We start from the raw sequence: 26659 nt of genomic DNA, 5'->3' as shown, positions 1-26659 counted from the left end.
CAATGAGTTTGTGATCTGAGTCCAGTGCCTAGTGGACAGACCTCCACATCACAAAACACACTAGTCATAACTGCACTAAGTAGTAACCTTGCGGTCAATCTCAGGACAAAAGACAGGAACTAAATCCACATGCTGAATTAATTAATATCATCCCCCTCTAAGCAGTCCCATTTCCCCCCTCCCCCTTCCCAGAGGAGAAGAGAGGCACACTGGCAGAGTAATGTACAGAACCTTGCAATGATGCTATTGCCAGAGCCGTGCGCATGAGAACGCCAGATCATAATGGCTGAGAATTCCAATTTTCCCCAGCCAAGTTCTAATGGCTGGTTAAATCTTTTTCATGATGGATCCACTTTTAATGGTGCACAGCTGAAACCTCATCAAAGGAAAGAGACTATTTCTCACCATATTTTGGATAAAAGAGAAAGTACGTAAGAGGAAAGATTTTTTTCTGTGTTATGCTCTACTTCTCTACCACACCATTTATCACATTATGGGTACTGGCTGCAAAAGCAGCAAAAGTTTTTAACATGCCCACTCCACCTCTGATCTCCTGTGTTTGCCTCCTCTTGCCCCTCTCCCAAATTCCTAAGAAACTTAATTGGGAGCCTCAAACCACTTCATGTCCCTAAAATTAAACTTCACCTTAAACATTGCCCCGTTACTTCTCTAGCTTCAGGAGGATTGAGGTGCCTAAATTGGGAGGTGATTTAAGGCTGTCAATTCTGTTTATTAGGAATTTAATAGGAGAGGAAGGGAAGAAGAAGGGGATGAAGGCCAGGAGAGCAGGTGGACAGAGAAAAGGGCCATTTTAAACTACTCCTCCTGTCTTCTGAGAGTTCTTTTCTTTAGTAATTTCTCTTATCCTGCTTCAATGTATTTTTCCTAGTGGAAAGACACTTTTTTTCTTTTAATTAAAATGTAAATTAATGAATCATACTCCAATAGCCATAAACCATTCCAGGATGTGCATCAATAGGCACTTTGATGTCTGAAGGCACTCTGCCTTTGTGGCTGCAATATACCTAAGGCATATACCAATAGCCTATGAATGTACACCTTGGAGCAGCTTATTGCCATAATAAAATACCTAATTCTCCAGGGATGTCAGTCTAGCACCTTTCATGAGGTCTAAATTCACTTCAAATGGATAAGTAAATAAAAACAAAGAATATTTTACAGTAACTTAGTAATATTCCAATAAAGCGAGGAACACAGGATGCATGTTCACTAAATATATCATTGTTCAAGCTACTACCAGGGACATTATTTTTCTTAAGGATTATTACACACAGATGATGTATTCGGCTGTTTATATCACCTGATCCAAAATACAATGTAATCAGCACATGCCTAAGTAAGATTCTGAGTAGCCACGCACCATGCTAAGGATGTGGAAGCTGTTTCCAGAACAGGAAATAAGGTAAAGTTTTCAGCTCAGCAGAAAGTGGAAAACCACTACTTGAGAAATTATATCTAAATGTATTAAACTTCAGGCAAATACCCTTTGACTTCTGACTTTTGATACTTGCGGAATACTTATGTTACTTGGTTGAAAAGTTTTGAGAGCAGTTAAAAATATTCTCCAGGACTAACTCAAATTCTGTACCTGAAAGCTGCAAATTGTTGGCTTTCATCTACCCTGGAAAGCCTAGCAGCAGCTGTTGGTGTATGCTCCACTGCAGACAGCTGGTAGGCAGCAGACTAGAATGGGGTTATGAGTTTTCTGGCTACTGCCCACACATTATGGGGCTGGCAAAGCAACCCTACCCTCTGTGATGAAATCTGGGCATCAAGCCCTGGCAGGCCATGCTTGGGTGCAAGACTGAGGAAGTGGCTGTGATGGTGCACCCCGTAATGCTTTATAGAAATATGCTTATGAGTGTAAATATGACATAACTGGAATATGTTTTATGCTAGATATGCCATGTAACATATTCTTGGAAAGGTTATGTTCTTCTACATGTATTCATCCTATTCGTATGCATGTATCATTTTTATATGTGAAGTTATGAGCGTTGGCTCTATGCCTGTATTTAAAGTGTTTGCAGTAGAAAGCACCTAAGGCAGATTTGGTCAACATAGTGTGAAATGGTTATTCAAGTAATTGGGAGTACTTGGTTAACAACTGACCTTGATAGATGCCAATCCACATCTGAGCTTTCCTAGGAATCTCCTGTAGAAAACTGAGTCATGCATTCGGAAGAACCCAATGCACAGCTACAGACTAGGGACCGAATGGCTAGGCAGCAGTTCTGCGGAAAAGGACCTAGGGGTTACAGTGGACGAGAAGCTGGATATGAGTCAGCAGTGTGCCCTTGTTGCCAAGAAGGCCAATGGCATTTTGGGATGTATAAGTAGGGGCATAGCGAACAGATCGAGGGACGTGATCGTTCCCCTCTATTCGACATTGGTGAGGCCTCATCTGGAGTACTGTGTCCAGTTTTGGGCCCCACACTACAAGAAGGACGTGGATAAATTGGAGAGAGTCCAGCGAAGGGCAACAAAAATGATTAGGGGTCTGGAACACATGACTTATGAGGAGAGGCTGAGGGAACTGGGATTGTTTAGTCTGCGGAAGAGAAGAATGTGGGGGGATTTGATAGCTGCTTTCAACTACCTGAGAGGTGGTTCCAGACAGGATGGTTCTAGACTATTCTCAGTGGTAGAAGATCACAGGACAAGAAGTAATGGTCTCAAGTTGCAGTGGGGGAGGTTTAGGTTGGATATTAGGAAAAACTTTTTCACTAAGAGGGTGGTGAAACACTGGAATGCGTTACCTAGGGAGGTGGTAGAATCTCCTTCCTTGGAAGTTTTTAAGGTCAGGCTTGACAAAGCCTTGGCTGGGATGATTTGATTGGGGATTGGTCCTGCTTTGAGCAGGGGGTTGGACTAGATGACCTCCTAAGGTCCCTTCCAACCCTGATATTCTATGATTCTATGCATGGACATGTGACTTGCCATGTGACTCCAAAACTCCATTTTGTGGCTGGATTCTACATGGGAGGAGAGAGGGGTTTCCACCCACAAGAGAGACTATATATGCCCCTGGGAAAACCCTCCATTTTGTCTTCAGCTGGCTCAAGAGATAGTCTCAGCACCCCAAGGAGATGCCTGAAGGAAACTGGAATGAAGGAGAGTAATTACAGGGGTGTGAGTGATTGCTGGACCCAGACTAGAAGGAGGCTAGTCTGTCAAAGAAGCTAATTGGAACATCTCTAAGGATGAGATTTATCTGCATTTAGTTTCCTACTGTATTAGGCATAGACTTGCATATTTTATTTTATTTTGCTTGATAATTTACTTTGTTCTGTCTGTTATTACTTGGAACCACTTAAATCCTACTTTTTGTATTTAATAAAATCATTTTTTACTTATTAATTAACCCAGAGTATGTATGAATACCTGGGGAGGGGGGGGGGCAAACAGCTGTGCATATCTCTCTATCAGTATTACAGAGGGCGATCAATTTATGAGTTTACCCTGTATAAGCTTTACACAGGGTAAAACGGATTTATTTCGGGTTTGGACCCCATTAGGAATTGGGTATCTGAGTGCTGGAGACAGGAGCACTTCTTAAGCTGTTTTCAGTTAAGCCTGCAGCTTGTGGGGGACGTGGTTCAGACTTGGATCTGTGTTTGCAGCAAGCAAGTGTGTCTGGCTCAAACAAGGCAAGGTTCTGAAGTCCCAAGCTGGCAGGGAAAACAGGCTCAGAGGTAGTCTCGGCAAATCAGGTGGCATTCTCAAAGGGGTTTCTGTGATCCAACCGGTCACAGTGGCAACAGCCAAGAGAGTGGGGGTCCTTCCAACAGGCAGAATGTTACAGATCAAACACCTTTGAATCCAGTGTAGAGAGGGAATGTAGGGATAGGAACCACGGCCATTGAGACAGCTCCCCCTTCAGAGGTGTACGTGGGGACTGAGGGCTATGGCATGGTGATCCAGGTAGTATGGATTACAAAGGAAAGATGACCTGCACTGGATGAGTTATTGCCAGACAGTTACCACATATAGCCAATAATATTAGTTTATTATCCATTTATTGTGTAATGTTATAATTAATTAATGTTATATTATCTATATTTATTGTATATTAAGTAGAGGAAAAGTAGAGTTAATTTACAGAATTATAGAAGTATAAGATTAATTAGTATTTAGAGGAATTATGTATTCGATATAAATAACACAAGATAAAATGCTGAGGCCTGCAAGATTTTAGCTTAGCTAGTTTAGACCTCGGAGACAAGATTTGCTTTTACATTTGCATTTTATAATTTAAAATTTAATCTTTCGGCTACCAATCAAAAAAAGAGGGTTGACGCTTCCATATACATGCCCAGAATGGTTATAGACAAAATCACATTATAAAAAAGGATGCTATCAAGGTTCCTTCCCCACTCTGAACGCTAGGGTACAGATGTGGGGACCTGCATGAAAAACCTCCTAAGCTTATCTTTACCAGCTTAGGTCAAAACTTCCCCAAGGTACAAAATATTCCACCCTTTGTCCTTGGATTGGCCGCTACCACCACCAAACAAATACTGGTTACTGGAGAGCTGTTTGGAAACGTCTTTCCCCCCAAAATACTTCCCAAAACCTTGCACCCCACTTCCTGGACAAGGTTTGGTAAAAAGCCTCACCAATTTGCTTAGGTGACTACAGACCCAGACCCTTGGATCTTAAGAACAATGAACAATCCTCCCAACACTTGCACCCCCCCTTTCCTGGGAAATGTTGGATAAAAAGTCTCACCAATTTGCATAGGTGACCACAGACCCAAACCCTTGGATCTGAGAACAATGAAAAAAACATTCAGTTTTCTTACAAGAAGACTTTTAATAGAAATAGAAGTAAATAGAAGTAAAGAAATCACCTCTGTAAAATCAGGATGGTAGATACCTTACAGGGTAATTAGATTCAAAACATAGAGAACCCCTCTAGGCAAAACCTTAAGTTACAAAAAAGATACACAGACAGAAATAGTTATTCTATTCAGCACAATTCTTTTCTCAGCCATTTAAAGAAATCATAATCTAACACATACCTAGCTAGATTACTTACTAAAAGTTCTAAGACTCCATTCCTGGTCTATCCCCGGCAGAAAACAGCATATAGACAGACAGACAGACCCTTTGTTTCTCTCCCTCCTCCCAGCTTTTGAAAGTATCTTGTCTCCTCATTGGTCATTTTGGTCAGGTGCCAGCAAGGTTACCTTCAGCTTCTTAACCCTTTACAGGTGAGAGGAGTTTTTCCTCTGGCCAGGAGGGATTTCAAAGGGGTTTACCCTTCCCTTTATATTTATGACAGATGCCAAAGTGGGAAAATTGAGCTTCCTATGGGAAACCTCCAGCAGGAACCATCCCTGAATTGATGATCAATCCATAAGAGGGTCGTCAGACTCTAACACCACTTAGAAGGATATGAGTATGTCTGTAGTTATAACTGATATATGATTATATTTAGGAATTGTACCTGCTGTAACATTTATAACTTTGTTGGCAAGTTTAATAAAACTGCTAAAATATAGTGGACCTTGTTCTTATAATTTTATGTGTTACTTGCCTACGGTTTCAACTATGGTTACAACTACAATACCCACCTGCTGAAGTGAAGAAACAGATTGACAGAGCCAGAAGAGTACTCAGAAGTCACTACTACAGGACAGGCCCAACAAAGAAAATAACAGAACACCACTAGCCATCACCTTCAGCCCCCAACTAAAAACCTCTCCAAAGCATCATCAAGGATTTACAACCTATCCTGAAGGACGACCCATCACTCTCACAGATCTCGGGAGACAGGCCAGTCCTTGCCTACAGACAGCCCCCCAACCTGAAGCAAATACTCACCAGCAACCACACACCACACAACAGAACCACTAACCCAGGAACCGATCCTTGCAACAAAGCCCGTTGCCAACTGTGTCCACATATCAATTCAGGGGACACCATCATAGGGCCTAATCACATCAGCCACACTATCAGAGGCTCATTCACCTGCACATCTACCTATGTGATATATGCCATCATGTGCCAGCAATGCCCCTCTGCCATGTACATTGGTCAAACTGGACAATCTCTACGTAAAGAATAAATGGACACAAATCAGATGTCAAGAATTATAACATTCAAAAACCAGTTGGGAGAACACTTCAATCTCTTCGGTCACTCGATTACAGACCTAAAAGTTGCAATTCTTCAATAAAAAAACTTCAAAAACAGACTCCAACAAGAGACTGCTGAATTGGAATTAATTTGCAAACTGGATACAATTAACTTAAGCTTGAACAGAGACTGGGAGTGGATGGGTCATTACACAAAGTAAAACTATTTCCCCATGTTTATTTCCTCCCCTCCACCCTCCATTGTTCCTCAGATGTTCTTGTTAACTGCTGGAAATGGCCCACCTTGATTATCACTACACAAAGTGTCCCCCCCAGCGCCCCCCCCCCCGGCTCTCCTGCTGGTAATAGCTCACCTTAAGTGATCACTCTTGTTACAGTGTGTATGGTAACACCCATTGTTTCATGTTCTCTATGTATATAAATCTCCCCACTGTATTTTCCACTGAATGCATCCGGTAAAGTGAGCTGTAGCTCACGAAAGCTTATGCTCAAATAAATTTGTTAGTCTCTAAGGTGCCACAAGTACTCCTTTTCTTTCTATGGTTTCATGTGTTCCTGTGAGGTCTAAATCTAGAACAAACATAATTCTATTGAGCTTGAGACTGAAGCTACCGGAGCTGAACCCACTACAGCATAATTAACATTAAATAAAATAAAAGGCTACACAGATATTACTTAAAGCACTGGCCTAGTTAAACCACATTCTGGGTCTCTTGTCTGTCTTCCTGCAGGATCCAGGACAGTGGTAGTAAGGAAAAAGGAAAAGCACAAGGAAAATGGAAGGACCATGGGATGGGTACCGTTCTGTTTTATCATAATATAATTAATTTAATATTTATATTATTATATTTAATAGATGTATAAAAGGATTTCTCAAAAAAAAAAAAGCTGTATAAGCTGTCCTGTTACAGAAAGAAGGAAGAAACAGAGGTAAAGCCTTGGCAGGTGTCATAGGGGATTGGCATCTTACCTTTTCTCCTTTATCTCCTTTCTGACCTGGCAAACCAGCTACTCCTGGCAATCCTGCTTCACCCTGTTTAAAAATGAGTTTTCAGACAACAGAAATATGTGATATTTTTCCTTTTTCTACCACAGAAACTTCAACAATACAAATTGGTCAAGACAAATATGGCACTAACACTGGGACAATGACACAGTGCTGCCATCTGACACTAAAAAGATAAGATTCCAGGAAATAGTGAACTCTCACATATGCAAATCTAGGTTAAAATATAATTGTGAAAGAATAGTTTTCATTTTTGATGCTGCTTCTGAAGATGATCCAACAACAGTCCATTTGTTTTGTGTATTCAAGACATTTAATCTTGTAAAGCTAACAAACATTAACTTTTAATTTAATTTACATTTATTTTATCTTAACCTCCAAATATAAGGCTAGGTGCACCACCACAGAAATAAACCATTTCCACACCTCCAAAGAAATTCAGAATTTCTACACCTGTATCAATTAAGCAGCATGGTGCATTAAATAACAGTTTGAGAATCTGCAAAGCATGCAAGATAAAGGATATAAGTGTAGAAGAAGACTCTCATACTTTGTTTGGAAAGCAGAGGCATTGGTCTTTAGACTCCTGCTGTGCTACTGGAAGAGCATGTATTTTGCTGACATGAACAGTCACTGGTGACGAAGAAGTAGTAATGAAACTGTCCTCCAGTGGGCACTAAAATAGAAATAATGATTATTCTGGATTGAGTCCACTGCTGGTAACTGACAAGTAAAAATCCAAACATTGTTCCTATTCAGCCTTTTTTGTCTCAGGTTACTGCACACAGTACCAGTAAAATGAAGACTACAGATGTGTGATCCTTCTGCACTGAAACCAAACCTAGGCAAATATGCCTGTTTTATAAATAAAACAGAAGTCACTCTAGGTGTAATACAATGTTAGGAAATCCACGATCTCTCCTGTCACAGTGTGAGGATCCTAGTTTCCCTGAAAATGGAAGAGGGGAATAAAAGGCTACTGAGCCACCTTGTCACCCCAGGAAATGATTAAAATTAAGAGGGGAGCTCATGGGCAAGGGGGGAGGTTGTCACTTTTGTAATGTAACTTGCTGGGTTTACCGTTCAGAAACCCCCCAAACTGAAGCCAATGCTCAAATGTCTGGAAACCATCTGAGCTGAGGCTACTCGTTAGGTATGCTGAAAGTCAGGTGAACAGAAACTGGCATATTCTAATGAAGAAATAACCAGGGTCTCTGTGATCCTGCAGTCATGGAATTTCACCCAGAATATATCTCTTGTGCAGAATTTTGCTTCATAATATAAGCTTTTCTTTTAAAACAATGCATTTTTAGCCATTATGGTTGCTAAGAAAGGCTTATAAAAATCAGAAAATATAAAATTGCTTACAATAGTTACATTTAAAACAACTACGTTTATGATGATTATAATAACGTAACAATGTTTAGGCCATTCATTTTACATCTTCAGCACAGGAAGCTTTGTCATTTGTCTGTGGAATAAGATATACTAGAATTCAAAGCTTCTTTTATCTGCGTAGTGGAACTGTACTTTAAGGATGCTATAAATTCAATATGACAAGGTGGCTAAAGAAGGACCTGAAGAAGAGCTCAGTGTAGCTCGAAAACTTGTCTCTCTCACCAACAGAAGTTGGTCCAATAAAATATATTACCTCACCCACCTTGGCTCTCTAATATCATGGGACCAACATGGCTACAATACTGCAAACATATATTCAGTGTGACCTTTTCCATACATAACTAAAATTATTAGTTGTTTCATAGCCTGTTTAAAATGCATTGTCTTAAAAGAAAAGCTTATATTATGAAGCAAAATTCTGCACAAGAGATATATTCTGGGTGAAATTCCATGACTGCAGGATCACAGCTTCTTCTTCTCTTCAAATTTGTGTTTAGTTGTGTCCTAGTGCACATTTTGCATGCACAACTCAGGTACAACTATTTAAAAAATATGGGCCTGGTTCAGCAAAGCACTTATTCAAATGCTCAGCTTCAAGCAAATGAGTAATCCCAGTGACTTCAAGCCCACATAGCTTGTATCTGTCAAAACAAAGGAGAAAAGTAACTCCACTGAATTCAATGAATATGGTACCTTATCTTTACTATATGCATAACCAAAAAATGCAAACTACATCAAAGATAAAAATATAGTTGTCAGGAACAGGACATTCAGTTGTTTATTTTCTTTATTTCTATTTTCCTTATAGTCTTAAAATGAAAGTATGTTATCAAAAGTTCTGGCCCATTCCCTCTCCACTCCATTCTATCTCACACAGGTTTGTAATGCCCCTTCCACAAGCCCCACTGTCGACACATAATGGAATCATAAGTAAAGCTGATAATAAAGTATAAAAGTCTCTCTTTTCTCTGGAACCTCCCATTCCTTTAGCTCAGTGGGAAAGATCTACATTCTAATCACTCTACCCGTGACTTCCTCGACTATTAATTAGTATGGATAACTGTATCTAGAAAGAGGGGCATGGCAGCCTCCAGTGTTCTTCATTGGGACAGTGTCCCTCATATTCCTCTTTCACTGAAGTGCTGCTTTGCCAATGCTATCCTGTTTCAACAATCCACCTAGCAAGAGCTCTCCTGGAAAATGTATCCCATTTTTAGGAAAGGCCAATTTAACGTGGCCATGCTCCTTGTTTACATTCTTTAAATAAAATAAGGTGAAAGTTTTGTCATAAAAGATGATTAATGCATTTTCAGTTTTATATGTACAGTTTTACAAATAACCTACCATGCCCTCAGATATTTCACAACAGGTCTCTTGAGCTGCAAATTTTGGGTTACAATAAATTGTTATGCGGCGAAGTTCAATCTGTTAAAAAATGTAAAAAAGAGTAGGGATTTATATCAACAGTAAAAAAGGAATATATTTAGGCACTAGTGGAAACTACAGTAATTTTCAGAACTTGCCATTATAATTGGTCATTCTGAAAATATCACATTTGACTTAAGTATGTAAGAAACAGACAAATTCAGAACTTAATAAAAAAATCACAAGTATGATGGACCAAATTCTTCTCTCAGCTACTGCAGTGTAAATCCTATATTGGGACCCAGTTATCTTCATGGAAGTTGTAATCCTCTGCATCACTCTTGCTATCTGTCCTGCATTTTAAATACTCAATGAAGTGCATTCTCAATCTCACACCCCTGAAGTGAGCTCTTCTAGCAATCCACTAAAGCCAGAGTATGATCTATCACTTTGGACAGGCCTTTGCTTGGCCCATTCCACTACGTCATTTGAAGAGCAGGAATCAAGTCTTTTATTCTGGATACTTTAGGATGGACTGTCAGAGAGGAGGTAGCCCCAGGAAGCTGATTATAGTTAGCTGATTATAGTCCTGGCAGAAGTTAGTGCAGAGGCCAACCTACTCTAACTTAAATCACTCACATAAGGTACTTTTTATCAGAGGAGAATTGGCATAACACGGCTCTGCTCCCAACAACCCCTCCTCAATCCTGCCCTGGCCCCAGCACACCTCCTCTCTCCCCGAAAACACCATATACACTGGGGAGTTTCAAGAGTGCTTGGTGGTGCACGAACCATCTCCACGGCCTCCACCAGTTTTATGTCAGTGGATTTCCCCCATGCAAGGGCAATTCCCTACTGGCAAAGTCCACTGAAAATTTGGTCTTTTATTGTGTGTTAATGGCTGGGCTGTATTTAGGATTTAAGGGCAGGTCCTGAGGTGGTGGGAGACATTATACATTTTAAATAAATATGGGCTTCAACGTGCAAGATGATAAGTACTCTGGCCTTGATCATAGAATCTGTTTGGATAGAAATTCCGTGCTTGAATAATAAGAGTATAGCGAAAGGGATATACTACCAACCTCCTGACCAGGATGGTGATGGTGCTTTTGAAATGTTGAGGGAGATAAGACAGGCTACTAAAACAGAAAACCCAATAATCATGGGGGACTTCAACTATATTGACTGGGTACATGTCACCTCAGGACAGGAGGCAGAGATAAAATTTCTGGACACCATATAGTTCTTCTTGGAGCAACTGGTCCCAGAACCCACAGAGGGAGAGGCAATCTTTGATTTAGTCCTAAGTGGAGCACAGGATCTGGTCCAAGAGTGGAATATAGATGAATAGCTCAGTAATGGCGACCATAATGTAATTAAAACAACTTTCTTGTAGGAGGAAAAATATTAAAGAAACCCACCATAGTAGAATGTAACTTCAAAAAGGGAAACTTCACAAAAATGAGGAAGTTAGTTAAATGGAAATTAAAAGGCACAAGCATTTCACTTTCGTAAGCTGCATGGAAACTAAAAACACCATAATACAGACTCAAACTAAAAGTATATCCCAAATTTAAAAAAGCAGCAAAGAGGACTAAAAAATGCCTTTTTTACTTTGTTGGTTAGCCAAAGAGGTGGTTAGAGGTAAAAAGAAATCCTTCAAAATTGGAAGTCAAATCCTACTGAAGAAAATATGAAGGAACATGAACTCTGGCAAGTCAAATGTAAAAGTATAATTAGGCAGGCCAAAAAGAATCTGAAGAGCAACTAGCAAAAAAAAAAAAGTTCCTGTTTAGTTTTTGTGTAAGAACATCAGAAGCAGGAACCCTGCCAAACAACGAGTGGGGCCACTGGATGATCAAAGTGCTGAACGAGCACTCCGTGAAGACAAGACTGTTGTGGAGAAGCCAAATTAATTCTTTTTGTTGGTCTTCACTGCAGAGGATGTGAGGGAGTTTCCCACACCCGAGTCATTCTTTTTAGATGACAAATCTGAGGTCCTGTCCCAGGCTGAGGAATCAGTAGAGGAGGTTTTGGAACAAATTGATAAAGTAGTGATAAGTCACCAGGACCAGCTGGTATTCACCCAAGAGTTCAGAAGGAACTCAAATATAAATTGCAGTTACTATTTGTGGTATGTAATCTATCGCTTAAATCAGTCTCTGTACCAGATGACTGGCAGATAGCTAATGTAACACCAGTTTCTCAAAAAAGGCTCTCAAAGCAATCCTGGCAATTACAAGTCAGTAAACCTAACTTCACTACCAGGAAAACTGGTTGAAATTATAGTAAAGAACAGAAATATCAGACATGTAGATGAACACAATATGTTGGGGAAGAGTCAACATGGCTTTTGTAAAGGGGAAGCATGCTTCACCAATCTATTAAAATTCTCTGAGGATGTCAAAAAGCATGTGAACAACAGTTATCCAATTGACATAGTGTAATTGGACTTTCAGAAAGCCTTTGACAAGGCCCCACACCAACTGCTCTTAAGTAAACTAAGCAGTCATGGAGGGAAAGTCCTCTCATGAATCAGTAACTGGTTTAAAGATAGGAAACAAAGGTTATGAATAAATCGTCATTTTGCACAGTGGACAAAGGTAAATAGCGGAGACCCCAAGGGATCTGTCCTGGACCAGTGCTGTTCAATATATTCATAAATGATATGGAAAAAGGGGTAAATAGTGAGATGGCAAATACTGCAGGCAATACAAAATTACTCAAGATAGTTAAGTTCAAAGCTGACAGCAAAGAATCACAAAAGGATCTCATAAAACTGAGTGACTTGGCAATAAAGTGGCAGATGAAATTCAATGTTGATAAATGCAAAGTAATGCACATGGGAAAACAGAATCCCAACTATACATAGAAAATGATGGTGTCTCAATTAGCTGTTACGACTCAAGAAAGAAATCTTGTGGATAGTTCTCTGAAAACATCTGCTCAGTGTGCAGCAGCAGTCAAAAAAGCTAACAGAATGTTAGGAACTATTAGGAAAGGGATAGATAATAAAAAAATACCATAATGCCACTTTTTAAATCCATGGTACACCCACATCTTGAATATTACTTGCACTTTTCATTGCCTCATCTCAAAAAAAAGATATATTAGAATTGGAAAAGCACAGAGAAGGGCAACAAAAACGATTAGGGGGATGGAACAGCTTCCATAAAAGAAGAGATTAAAAAGACTGAGACTGTTCATCTTAGACAAGAGATGACTAAGGGGGAATATGGTAGAGAAGTCTATAAAATCATGAATAGTGTGGAGAAAGTGAATAAGGAAGTGTTATTTATCCCTTCACATAATACATGAATCAGGTCACCCAAATTAATTAATTAAATTAATTAGGCAGCAGGTTTAAACAAACAAAAGGAAGTACTTCTCACATCGCTTAGTCAACCTATGGAACTCATTGCGAGGGAATGTTTTGAAGGCCCAAAGCATAACTGGGCTCAGAAAAGAATTAGATACGTTCATGAAGGACAGGTCCATCAAGAGCGATTAGCCAAGATGGTCAGGGAAGCAAGCCCATGATCTGGGTGTCCCTAAACCTCTGACTGCCAGAAGCCAGGACTGAATGAAAGGGGATACATCACTCAATAATTTGCGCTGTTCTGTTCATTCCCTCTGATGCATCTGGCAACAGCCACTGCTGGAAGACAGGATACGGTGCTAGACGGACCATTTGTCTGACCAGTATGGCCGTTCTTATGTTCTTACCATCCAGTAAGGACTTGCTTAACTTTAAGTATATGAGTAGTTCCACTGAAGTTAAGCCCGTGCTTAAGTGTGTTTCTGGATCAGGACCAGAGTATTCAGCACTGTGCAGGATCAAGCTCTGCAATAATGCTAGGTTATGCTAATAATATAAAATAAAGTAAAACAGTTACCATGAATAATAATGTGCTGAATGTAGAATGCAATTGGAAATTTTCATGTCATCACTCTAAACCCCACACAGTAGGCTTAAAACCTGGTAGGCAGATGTGTACTAAATATTAAAACTAACATTTCTCACAACTTCAAAATTACTTCCTCTGAGTTTTTCCACAAAAAAGTATAAGAGGAAAAATCTCTGGAGTAGAATATAGATTGATCTATGTAAGGGTTACTTTGGTGACTCAAATAGCATATAAATAAAGGCCCCATTATCACTGGAGAGGGAAATTCAATTGCCTTGGCACTGCAGCAGAGTTCTTACCACACCATTTTATTTAAAGACAATAATAATCATCTTATGAAGTTCCCCTGACTGTAGTTGCATGAATTATACTATTTTCAGACTCATACATCTACCATGTTTGCGTAGGTGAGGATTTAATGGTTCCCATGAAAATACTTGGAGTGGCTAAATATGTTATACATTCTTTCCCTTTCGATGACAAATTAGATAATATGAAAATTGAAAACTGAAAACAAAATTATTACTATAAAGTGAGCCCTAAACAGTATAGTAGTAATAAGTCAAAATGACTTTAACTTCTAAATGGATACAGAAATGTAAATAATACTGAAAACAGGAACCCGATTCTGTAGTCCTTATTCAGACAATATTGCCCATTTAGAACAATGGAGAGTTTTGCCTGAATAGAGATTGCATGAGTTGACACCTTGTTTAGAAGAGAATATCAAAAAAATCAAACAGTGAACTGGTGTAAAACACTCAATGGGTATTCTTTTTTTGCATTTTGTTTTGTTTTCATATTTATTTAGTATGCTGTTACAAATATGTTTAAAACACGATTTCCATATTATCCCATTCTGCTTTAAGAATCATCTCACTGGTACAACTCACATCTACGGGCTTGTCATCTGCAGCTCGAGCAGCAATGAAAGTCCTTCCTTGAAAGTCAATGGAGTTCTTTACATCAGTCTGCCATCTCTCAATTAAGTTACAATCCACATAGAGGGAAACGATCCTTGACTGTATGCTAATGGCAAGCTTATGCCACTGCCGATCAAAGAGAGGATAAATTTCACGATTTTTAAAAGTGTGGTGTAGCACATTTCCCTGAGCAGATTTGGCTATATATTCCACAACTTTTTTTGAACCATCAACTATGACAGACACCTGGGGAAAAAAAGCATACTTTAGTATAAATCGGAATTACAAGCAAACATAAACTGTACGTAAACCAGGAAGAAAAATAAGTGAGCAACCTAATAGCATAGATTAGGCAGGAATCATGAAATATTCTCTCACGTAACTTTTTCAGTGTCCATCCATCTAACATTGCAACACACCTAGTACCATTCCAATATTACTGGAGAAATTTTGCTGAACTTCTGTATTTCTGTGATTTGAATAATGACCACCATGCTATTTCAGAACAGCAGATTAATCTTATGTAAATGAGATCTGAATCCGGAGGCAAAAGACCCACTAACCTATCCTATCCTCCTCCAACAAAAAAACTGAAAACTAAGTGAAAAATAAAATATATTCTTACCTGTGGGGTATCATACTGATTTAAAATTTGCCATATATGCCACCGCTCCTTTCTGGTGTTTCGCCTTACACGGAATGTGGCTATTAAAGAGTATTCTTCAGGAAGCCCATTTGGAAATACTTGCCTATGGGTGCAGGGGGAAAGAAAACTGGTTCTTTTTATTCTGATACATGAAAGGAAGGTGGGGGAAGGGAACTAAGGATACAGCAGACATATGTTCAACACACAGTATCAAATCATGACTTCATTTACACTCATGAAACCCTACTGAGGCCAACGGTTGCAATAATTAAGTCTTTGAATTTTGAAACTGAAAGTTACTATGCTGCAAACACAATTGCTTTTCCAGCACTGAAGAAATGTTTTGAACAGGTGAGACAGATGTAAACAACAGATACATATATAACAAAACTGCACTGGCATTTTGTAGTATGCTATTCTATATTTCATTACTCAGGGAACAATACTTGTCTAATGAAAAAAATACATGGTGTCCACCTGGATTTATAGACACTCCCCTCATCAGAATGCCTGAAACCTGATAATCTGATAAAGCAGACAAATGTTCCCTTTCACCCTCCCCATGACCATGCAATATAAATGGTTTAATTTTCTATCACTGTAGATGTTAATACAATTACACACTCATTTACATCCTTTTGTAATCCCATATCTGTCAATATGACCTCCTAATGTAATAGAAACAAGAGATAACCTCCAACATTAATGAATATTGCATTATAATTTATTTATCTGCAGATCGGGTAGGAAAATAAACTAATATATGCATAAAACACGTCATCTCTTACCACTTGAGAAAATGTACACAGAAGTTTTGCCATCAATTCATATAGTCACTTATTTTGGGACAAAAACAAGAACACCTAAATATTTCAAAGTTTGCAGTGCAGCAATTACACATGTAAATGCTCAATGAAATCCTGCCAGGTTCATCTTAAAAGTGAGTGATTTAGATAAACAAATAGCTCCATAGAGAAATTAAAGATTCAGTGAATGATCAGTGAGGAGTCTTAAGGATGATTACAGAAGAGTCTAAAGAAATATTTGTTTTGAGAAAAGCAATAGGAGCAGGTGGAAGATCAAGATAAGATGTGAAAGCACATAGTGTGATCCACTTGTGATGTTCTGCAGTCTGTTTCAGATTAAGCATTTCTGTGGGTTCTGAGATGTGATGGGGTTTTTTATGTTATCAATGACTGGTTGTTTTGTTGGTGGTGGGGCAAGAGGGGGACTGACATTGTTTTGCTCTTGTTTTTGTAGTTTTTAGGGACTGATTTTAATAATCTGCCTGGCTACCGATAGTCTTTGCACAGCTATCTTTTTGTCTTTTTATGTGAAATAGATGAACATTTTTTTTAAAAAATAGGGCTTTTTCAAGTCTTGATTCTGAAGTGAGATTTTAAAAGTACAATAATTTATTGCTTTGAGGGCTTCTTGTATCCTTCACTCATGAAGGTGGTTATGCTGGAATACTCTCGTTTTCCCAAAGGTGAGTTAGGGAAGGCTCAGATCAAGAGAAAGGGGCATAGTTTCTAAAAAGGTTGGTAGTCTGAATCTACATATCAATTATTTGCATGTTCCCATTTAGAAAGAAGTGAACTGGTGCCCCAGTTCATGAGAGCAAGATTTTTCATGTACTTGCAAATCTAAACAATACGCAAGAGCCTCCTTCGATGAGCAGTAAATTATTTTTAAGAGGTAGGACCAGTCCTGTTTTACAGTGAAATGTAAGACAAGTAGGATCTGTGACAGACACCCATAACCCTGTGACAGGGTGAACTCGCCCCGCACTGGACAGGGAAAGGTTAAGTCCTCACTGTGGGTGGAGGAAGCCATGCCCCCACATCCCTACTGGGCATGCTCCAGGTGGAGCACCAGTATAAGAGGGAGCAGCCTAGCTCAGCCTGGGCTGACTGCCAGAGAGGAAGGACATTCCTTGCTGGCTCCCGCCTGGGTGCAACTGGAGCCCCAGACCATGGAAGCCAGAGGCACCAAGACCCAAGCAGACATCCAGCTACCTATGGATGCCCCAGGGAGGTCTGAGCTACAGGGAGTGGCACCGGCCGAGGAACCCGGAGACCCTGAAGATGCACAGATTGCCACCACAAGTATCACAGTAGGAAGTAGCCCATTGTCCTGATGATAGTCAGCGCATTGTGGACAGAGATCCCTGACTCATTGGCAGACACACTCACCAATGACAGGGTCCTGACCCAGTGGAGCAAGGAGGACCTGGGTCCCCCTACCCTGGCCGCCACTCACCCACCAGCATGGCCCCACTCACCCATGGCAGCCCACATGCCCCACCTGGCCAGTAGGCCATACAGCCCTGCCCTGAAGGGCAACTCTACTGACTCTGGCCGCTAGGCCTCACTGCCCTGCGAACCTGGGGTATCTCTACTGACATTGGTCGCTAGGCCTCACTGCCCTGCGAACCTGGGGTAACTCTATTGACACTGGCCACTAGGCCTCACTGACTTGTGAAACAGGACGATTATATAGACTCCAGCCACTAGGCCTTACAGCCCTGCAGATCAGGTCAACTCTACTGACTTTAGCCCTTAGGTGTCACGGCCTAGAGATAGAGGTCAGCTTGAAGGATGCGGTGAACTCACCCCACACAGGATGGGGTACCCCAGCCCGTCACAAACCCACACAGCACATCCGTACATGGGAGTGTTTGACAGTTCATTTTCCTAAGGTGCCTATCACCATGATATCTGAACACCTTTTTAAGGAGACATGGGAGGGTTTTAGCTACTGCGAGAATTAGGTCAGAACAGCTGGTATTTCTTGAGGCAGAAGAGTGTCGTCAAAATCTTTTACCAGTCAGAGAGAGAGGCAGTGAAAGTTTAGGAAACTCTGAAGAAGTTGGTGTGAAGGGGAGAAGGAAAGAGAAAGGTCTTTAAGCCATATAGTGGAGAAGTTTCTGGGCACTTTGTTTACATTAAGAAAGTACAGTTCAGTGATTCTCTCATTAGCTCCATTAAGCACCAAAGACATTCGTGATGCTGCCTAAATGAACAATGTTTAATTGTCTTTTGAAAGTTTACCTCAGATATACTACAAAGGAGAATTGTGACTGTCTGTGCAGTGTGCATCACACGAAAAACACATCCCTCTCTCCGCACTGTTTATCAAACAGTTGGGAAACAGAATAAAAGTTCAGATATAATGGGCTTGTCCTTGCTTCCCTTGTCACTGAGCTGGAAGAGTGACAATGGAGGAGAGCATTTTAGAGTAAACGACAAAAAAGCACACAGGGTCAAATTAATTCCTAGTGTAACTCCATTGATTTAAATGGAGTTAGACCAGGAATTCATTTATCCCACAAACTATTAATTATGCTTCATATGATTTTCTGATAATGCTGAAAATGTTGAAGAATTTTAGATTTCTAAATGAGATTCACACTAGGAGGATCAGACTCACAATGGACTGGTGAGTCAATAGACTTATGTAGCTGATTCATTGTTTTATCACATTTAAAAACCAAAAACAACAACAACAACAATTACTCTCTCCTCATGCTCTTCACTTCTTTGGAAGATAGACCAGTGTAAAACTGTACTTTACAGTTATCCCAATTGCATTATGCCAGCATAGCTACTGTATTCCAAAGACCTAATTTAACAAAAGGCACATAGAAGGCATGCATTTAGTCTCTGAGGGGAGGAAGAATGTCAACAGCACAAGTAAAGGAACATTCCCTGTGACCAATTAATGGAAAATCATTAATGGATCCCTTACAGGATGTGCTTCCCATTCAATCGTGAATTCCATAATGCAGGCATCTAGGGAATGGAGCCTGGAAAACTGGCATCCTCAAGAAAGATTGGGTTTTGCCTATCTTCTATTACTTGAATGGCTCTAACTATATCTAATAGAATAAAAAGCAGCTACCTGGTTTAAAGAGTGTCTAGACAGAGCTGATTAGTAAAAGTGTTATACTAAGACAAAAAGATTGAAATTATATAACATTTGATCAGAACCGAAATTAGGGTGTATTAAAGAGACGTGTTTTAATACACAATAGCACTCATAGAAAGACACATACCCTAAATCAGAGGGCACCATAATGTTAATATGGGAAAAACATAAATTCTAATTTAGAATCTTACAGAACATTAGATCTGGAATTTAGAATCTCTCTGAAAGCTTAATATAGTGTTCAATTTAGATGCTCCTATCAGTGTGAGCATGTAAAAGGAATTCCCCATGACAATACAATGAGCTATCCATTATTTGCAATAGTAAAGGAAATACACAGCACTGCACATTAGTGAAAAAGAGGCAAGTTACACGAAGATTTATGTAGCACTATACTGTGCCTGTACATAGCGCAGTGATGATAGCATGATGTAGTATCACCCAATATGTGAGCAGCTCAGAGAAAGAAAGTGTGACCATAGGAAAAAAAGACAGGCTCAGATGAAAAAAAGTCTGCACTCTACACTCCCTGAACAGCACAAAGGTGTAAAACCTATCTATTTTGAACTCTAGCATAGGTTGTAGTATCGGCCATCTGCCACCAGCCTGCCCACAAACACCCAGAGTGTCCTCCCTGTGACATCAGAGCACTGTACGGTATGCCAAAGAACACACATTCACACACATAATGTCACAATAAAATGCCCCTCTCCACCCCATGAGGTCCCCTGGGTCAGCACCAGCGCTGTATATTGCTAACGCCTTTATATGCACTGGAAAGTATTTTGGGAAGGGTTGAAGGTGTGAGTGTGGAGTGGAAGATTCCTTTGCAGGTTACAAGAGGCCGAAGGGGGAGAAAGGGAGAAAGGAACGGGTTAACTCAACAATCCAGCTAGGCCCAAAGATAAGGAATAAAACTGCAGCCCAAGGCCAGCGCACACAAACAAGCTCTCTGCTGCCAAACAGCCAGAAGCCTGTATCCCAACCCCGGCCAGCTGTGAGAAAGGAGAACAGAGCCAGACATAACTGAAGGGGTTGCAAAACTAGTAAGATCGCAAAGGTCAGTAAGTTAAAAAACAACAGTCATGCGACCCTGAAACCGGTGTGTTTTGGGGAAACTAAGGAAGCTGCGGAAGGCCAGTTTGGACTGGTACTGAGAGCACGGGGGACGAGGGTTCCTGGACGAAAATGCCCCTGGAAGAACCCTGGGCTTAAAACCCTCCTGAGAGCTGAAGCAAGTTGGAGATTTATAGTGGACCCTAGAAGACCTGTGCACAGGGCAGAACTCTCGTCTACCCTCCTGCCACCCCCCTTCTTCTTACGTTACACCCAGGCTTGGCCAGCCTTGGGTTGTGCATGTGTATGTATGAAAGTGGGTGAGGGCTTGGGCACTAATGCTTTCTTCCTCCCTATGAGTGACGTAGGGCGCGCCCAGCACTCACTGCTGTTATTAGGTTAATAAAGCTTTAAACTTAGTCACTTGGTGTGCTCCTTCATCTCCTCCCCTAAAGTTTTTGTGGCCTCAGCCTGATCACCTGAAGCCCCAGGCAGATTGGTAACATAAATCTGTCACATTTTTGATGGACAAGTGGGTGGGGGGGCTCTGAGGAGCACACCAACTGTTCTAACTGGCAGTACTAACGAATTGCGTCGGCATGTTCAGGAAACGAAAGGGTATGATTGCAGACTCAGAAGTCCCGCGGTCGTGGGAAGATGGCATCCACGATGGGTTCAAGGCCGGAAGCACGGGCATTAGGTAGCGTGGACATGGGTGTCCCACTGCCTGGCCCGCTGGTGTCACAGGAGGTTGGTGGACCTGATGCCCGAGCCGCGGGAGGGGTGACAAAAAGGGACGGGACCCTGTTGCCTCTTTCAAAGGGGTTTGAGGACCTCTCCTGGCTGGAGAGGGCTCTCATCAAGGTGGGACACAATCCCTGGGGTTCCATGGCAGAGCTTCAGAAAAGTGTGCAAACTTGGCAGGATTTGTTAGACCTATATGCCGAGTATGTAAGGCAGAAGGGTAAAAACTTGGGGGCAGCTGTGGGATTGGTATAGACTTTGTGTTTTGAACGAGTGTGGGCACAGAAGAGTTATACAGGTAAAAGAGATTCATAAAGAAATATGTTCAAGCAGTGTTTTCTATATGAGACCCAACTCTGAAGGATATAGGAGTGTGGGCAAATAGTGGTTGCACCTGTGTAGAAAATGTTTACAAGGAAACAATCCAAAGATGATACTTTGTTCAAAAGATTACTCCTTTTAAACAGATCTTGCTCTGTTAAACCAAACTCTGAAGGATATAGGAGTTTGGGCAGTGCAGTATTTTTTGTGAATGATATTGTGGTGATTTCACAATTTTAAAAAAAATGTTTAAGGAAAGGGACCAGGTGGGGTGGGGGCTAGTTAAGGAGCCCACCCTCCTCGCTAAATAGGTAGAGGAACAAAGCCTGTGTCCATGAAAAGGGATAGTTCAGCAAGGAAAGCAAGATCGGGCCCAGACAATTGGAAAACAGGTTGGAAGCCCTGAGGGCATAGTGGCAGGAGTAAGGAAAGGAGTAAGTGCAGACATGGGGAATTCAGATACCTGAAATAGTACTTGGAATGCTAAAATCTTAGTTGATTAAGGTGTCATTTTGGGAGATAAGCAAGTAATTTAAGGAAAAAGTGAAAAGTTAACTCTGTAGAGGCTGGAGGGAATTAAGCAGTTAAACTTTGTAAAAATATTTTTTTTAAAAGTGTTATGAAAAGAGAATTCTTGGTTTCTTTGCAGCCATTCTGAAGAAAAATGGGCCCTTTTCCAAAGAAATGTCTGTAAATAATCCAGGCAAAGAGACTATCTAATTAAAATCATTTAACTATGACAATTTAGTCAAATTTGCTAAAAGAATATAATGGGGTTCTATTGGAACTTAACTGCCCCAAATGTATAAAAGAAATTTAACCTATATACAGCTATGTAAAAAAAGAGCAGTGTAGAAGGAATGTGCATTTTCCCCAGGACATGTGCAGTGTATATTGTTAAAAAAAAATAAAAAATGCGAACATACCATGCTACTTAATTAAAATCCTATTAGGGCTCCAACGGGAGCCACAGTAGGTTATGTTTTCTTTTTCAGATTTTTGTACGTTTTAAAAGCAGAAGTTAAAAGTAAAAAGTAATCAAAACTCTGGTGAAAGTTGATTGTGTACCTTTTAAGACAAAGTCTCTGAGCTGCTAATGGCTTTGGATCCAAAAGCAAGCCAGAAAGTGTCTGTGTTAATGCAAATTATCTAACTAATAAAGGTAGAAGCCATTGAAACCTGGCCTGCCTATAGAACAAACACAGGAAAATATGGGGGTAATTCCTCTGTTTTGACTGCTATCAGCAAGGGTATTTGTAGACAGAAAGAAAGAAAGAAAGAAAGAAAGAAAGAAAGAAAGAAAGAAAGAAAGAAAGAAAGAAAGAAAGAAAGAAAGAAAGAAGAAAGAAAGAAAGAAAGAAAGAAAGAAAGAAAGAAAGAAAGAAAGAAAGAAAGAAAGAAAGAAAGAAAGAAAGAAAGAAAGAAAGAAAGAAAGAAAGAAAGAAAGAAAGAAAGAAAGAAAGAAAGAAAGAAAGAAAGAAAGAAAGAAAGAAAGAAAGAAAGAAAGAAAGAAAGAAAGAAAGAAAGAAAGAAAGAAAGAAAGAAAGAAAGAAAGAAAGAAAGAAAGAAAGAAAGAAAGAAAGAAAGAAAGAAAGAAAGAAAGAAAGAAAGAAAGAAAGAAAGAAAGAAATATTTTAAGCAATAATCTACCACCCCCAAAGGGGTAGAAACACTTTTTTTTGTCTTTCAAAAAATCAGAAAAAGCTGATACCAGATGAAAAGCAACCCAAAATACCATGAATCTACTGTCACAACAGAAATTGTGTTTTGTGTTCTATGTTTTGTCTTGTGATGTTTGTCTTGTTGCTAGTACTGTTATGTATTAAAAAAATACTTCAGGGAAACATCCTCAGATAGTGGACACCATATTAGGAGGAATTAGTTTTAAAGCAGGAATTATAAATACTGTAAACCTGAAGATAATTACAAATAAATTAACCTCTCTGTCCCAGCTACAGGACAGCCTAATACAAAAACAAATAAAAATACAAAAAACATACTGCTATAGCTATGGAATGTACTGAAATGCAGATACTTGCTTTGTCCACCTTGCAACACAAAATGTTTTGGGTAATATCAGGAAACACGAAGGTTTTAATACACTTGCTAAAGCAAAGAAAAAAATCACTGTTTGATACTTATCAATATGAATAAATGCAATATGTTTCTAGCATAGTAAGGCCAGACCTTTTAACTGAGGAAATTATTATTAAAAACGCACACCAACAAGCTCTAAAAGCAAAAATATAAAAAGTTAGCCCACTCCTCATATGGCACATGGAATCCTTCTGGCTACCCCAGACCTTGAGCCAGTTGGCTGGTGAGGGAGGGAAGCTACTGGATACCAGAGATTATACCGAGTGGACTCCTCAAAAGTGGGTATGCTTGTCCTTGCCTGTTGCTCCAGAGCCCTGTAGTAAAGACATTTCACTAGAATCCTGTATGTAAAATAAATTGTATAATAAAACCAAAGTACTGTATAATGGGCAATGTGTATGTGTTAACTCCTGGAAAGAAGTGTTTTGGAAGAATGAAAGTGTTAGCAACCCACTAGTAAACAAATGTAAATATAATGTAAGTGCTGTGCTTACCAATAATCACATTTACTATTTGCCACAACCAAAAAAGTCTCAGCTTTGCCCAGTTGAGGAAAGAGCTATGTGAAACCCACGAAGCAGTAAAGGCCGCTTTAAATTAAAAAAAGGCCAAGTGTAAGGGAATCGTTGTTAAAGACATCCAGGGATGGCAAATTAAAGACAAGGTAATGTTGCAAAAGCTGGGGAAGGCAGCCCACACTCTGGACTCCACGTGGGTGGGTCTGTACTCCATTGTGAATCGCATCTCCCCAGTAGTGTACCAGTTCCAGCTACCAGCTTCAGACAAACTAAAATGGGTGCATGCCAATCAGCTCAAAACATGTTTCTCCCTAGGTTTCTGGTCATGGCATCATGGGGCTCGGTTGTGGACCTGCGATCTGCCTGGACTATCTAGGTTTTCATCTGTTCATGGGATTATCTGAATAATTATATTATAAAAAAAAACCAAAAACCTCCAGAGGCTCTCCCTGGTTCGAGCTGCTGATGGGGCCTGAGCCACAATGTGGCGTAAGGCTGGAGGGGAGGTGCCATGAAGGCAGTGCATAGTCTGGATAGACACAGTAGGGCCACAGCAAAATACCTGGTGGGTGGCCCCGGACCTCCCTTGGACCCCAGAGGGACAAACCCTGTTCCTCATGTGGTGGCCTGGAGCAGAATAAAAGGCCCTTTGGCGAGCAATAGTAATTTCTGATCCCTGGATGCAATATTGTTGTTATGACTTCCTAAACCAGGCAAATGACATCCATGACGGAAGGGAGGGAGGGCTGTAACGGAATGACTAATGACTTAGATAGTTTTTGTATGTGCCTCAATTTCCCCCTCCTCAATTGGGTCCCAGACGGGGTTAACCCAGAAGAACTCCATACCCCGCGAGGCAGCACTGCCCGGGACAACATTGCATCCCATCTCCATCTAAACCCCCCCGCAAAGAGTTTGTTTCCACCTTGGAACAATGGCCCCTACCTTTGGAGGAGGAAGATCTCTATTCGTACTGCCAACATTTGTGGTTCCCCACTGGGAAGGAGAAACCTGGGAGCAATGGCTCAAGTGAACCACCGATGGGAAGGTACGTGGGGAGATTTTCAACATCACAGAAGAGTTCAACATGCCATGAGAGTCAGTGCTTCACTTTGACAGCTGGCATCGGGGTGTGGTTGCGATATTGGCACCCGGATGGTGTAGGGTTCAACCCAATCCCCGTAGTTCCAAATATTATATATAATGTGTTCTATCACCCACTCATCCACACACACGTCCTGCCAGTATGGGAAGGTAAACATTACATGCCCCAAACAATTTCCAGCATCCCTTTTAAATTGTAGCCTCCTTTGCTTAGCTCGCAGTCTTCAGGGAATGGTCCTAGAAAAGCACCTCCACATCTCCCCCCACCAGCGGTGGTGGCAAAGTTTACCAGCCACCAAATGGGAGGCAGCCACTCAACGCTGGATCCTCCTCAATGCCACCTTGGGAGCTTTAGACATTTACTTGCCTCTGAAGCACTTTCAAGTCCCAGCCTTCCTTCCCAATTGTACCAGGGGGGCCACCCTCCAACTTGCCCTCCTTATGCAGGCGTTGTCCCCCTGGAAAAAGTGGACCTTGGTGAGCTCCTGTGGGATGGGACCAATTTGGCAGCTAGCATTTGGAATATTCATCAAGGGGCCATAAGAGACGAGCGGTTGGGACAGTTGAAAAAGGCCCTGGGGCTGGTCACAAGTGTGGATCTCACCCACCTTACAGTGGCCACCTTTGCCCTCAAACATACTGCTGAATTGGCCCTCCATACGCGAGACACCTTGCGGGGACTGATTGAGGCCATAATTGAGGTCGGGGACCAACTAGCTTCAAATTCTGTGTGCTCCCAGCTCCAACAATATGTAACCCAGCAAGTCGGTAGCGTCCAGGAGGATGTGCTCCATGGAGCCTGACCCAGGGAAATCCATTTCCACTCAGGGATTGCCCGGAAGCAATAGCCTTTTTGCTATTCCTGGAAGCTCACTAACTGGAAGTGCACAGGCATAGCCTGCTCCTTCACTGCCTTTGGCCCCATGAAAGGAGTGTGGGCCCCTGCTATAAAAATCCAACCAGGCCTTTGGAAAGGCTGCCTCTGGGACTGAGTGGTCCATCGCGACATGTGGGAGGTGGCTCCCCCCAGTCACATGGCTAAGCGGTATGTGCTGATTGCATCCGCTGACTATCAGCACAGATGAATTGCAGAGGGCAACACCTGGCAGCTATGGCCTACAAAGCCCCCTCAAATAATGCATAAAAAAAGGGTAATGCCAGGCCGCTTTTATGAGGTGGGTCAACAGATCTGCTGGGAAGGGGAGGCATCAGGATACGCCCCCCCCTAAAGCACATCTGTTTACCACTACCTCTGCGTGTGTTTGGAGGACCACCTACCCCAAGGTGCCCTGACTTGCTGTTACAATCTCAAGCACAAAATTTTTCACTGCATTGGCCCACTGTTATTTAGTTACTATTTCTAACTATATTGTGTTTAATTTTTCATGAATTACACCCAATGTTTTTCTCCCATTGGTGCACACCAGGGAGCAATTTACCGTGTTCCAGACAAATGCCTCCTCCTTTACAATGCTGCAGCACACATTCAATCTGGAGAAAGCTGCCTTTGCCACAGCCA

General features: G+C 41.0%; 1 protein-coding gene across 7 annotated transcripts in view; it reads right to left on the bottom strand.

Annotated features, from left to right (window-relative positions):
- The window catches only part of COL19A1 (collagen type XIX alpha 1 chain), a 316775-nt gene that overhangs the window by 261251 nt on the left and 28865 nt on the right, over positions 1–26659 (bottom strand). For all 7 annotated transcript variants that reach the window (XM_037894282.2, XM_043542458.1, XM_043542459.1 and 4 more), the window contains 5 exons: positions 15350–15473; positions 14695–14970; positions 9873–9953; positions 7681–7806; positions 7095–7157 (listed from right to left, as the gene is read on the bottom strand). In XM_037894282.2, coding sequence (XP_037750210.1) covers positions 7095–7157; positions 7681–7806; positions 9873–9953; positions 14695–14970; positions 15350–15473 — 670 coding nt within the window. The remainder of the gene's footprint in view (positions 1–7094; positions 7158–7680; positions 7807–9872; positions 9954–14694; positions 14971–15349; positions 15474–26659) is intronic.

Source organism: Chelonia mydas, chromosome 3, assembly GCF_015237465.2.
Source record: "Chelonia mydas isolate rCheMyd1 chromosome 3, rCheMyd1.pri.v2, whole genome shotgun sequence".
In the NCBI taxonomy this organism is placed as follows: domain Eukaryota; kingdom Metazoa; phylum Chordata; order Testudines; family Cheloniidae; genus Chelonia; species Chelonia mydas.
This window is presented reverse-complemented; position numbering and strand designations above follow the sequence as displayed.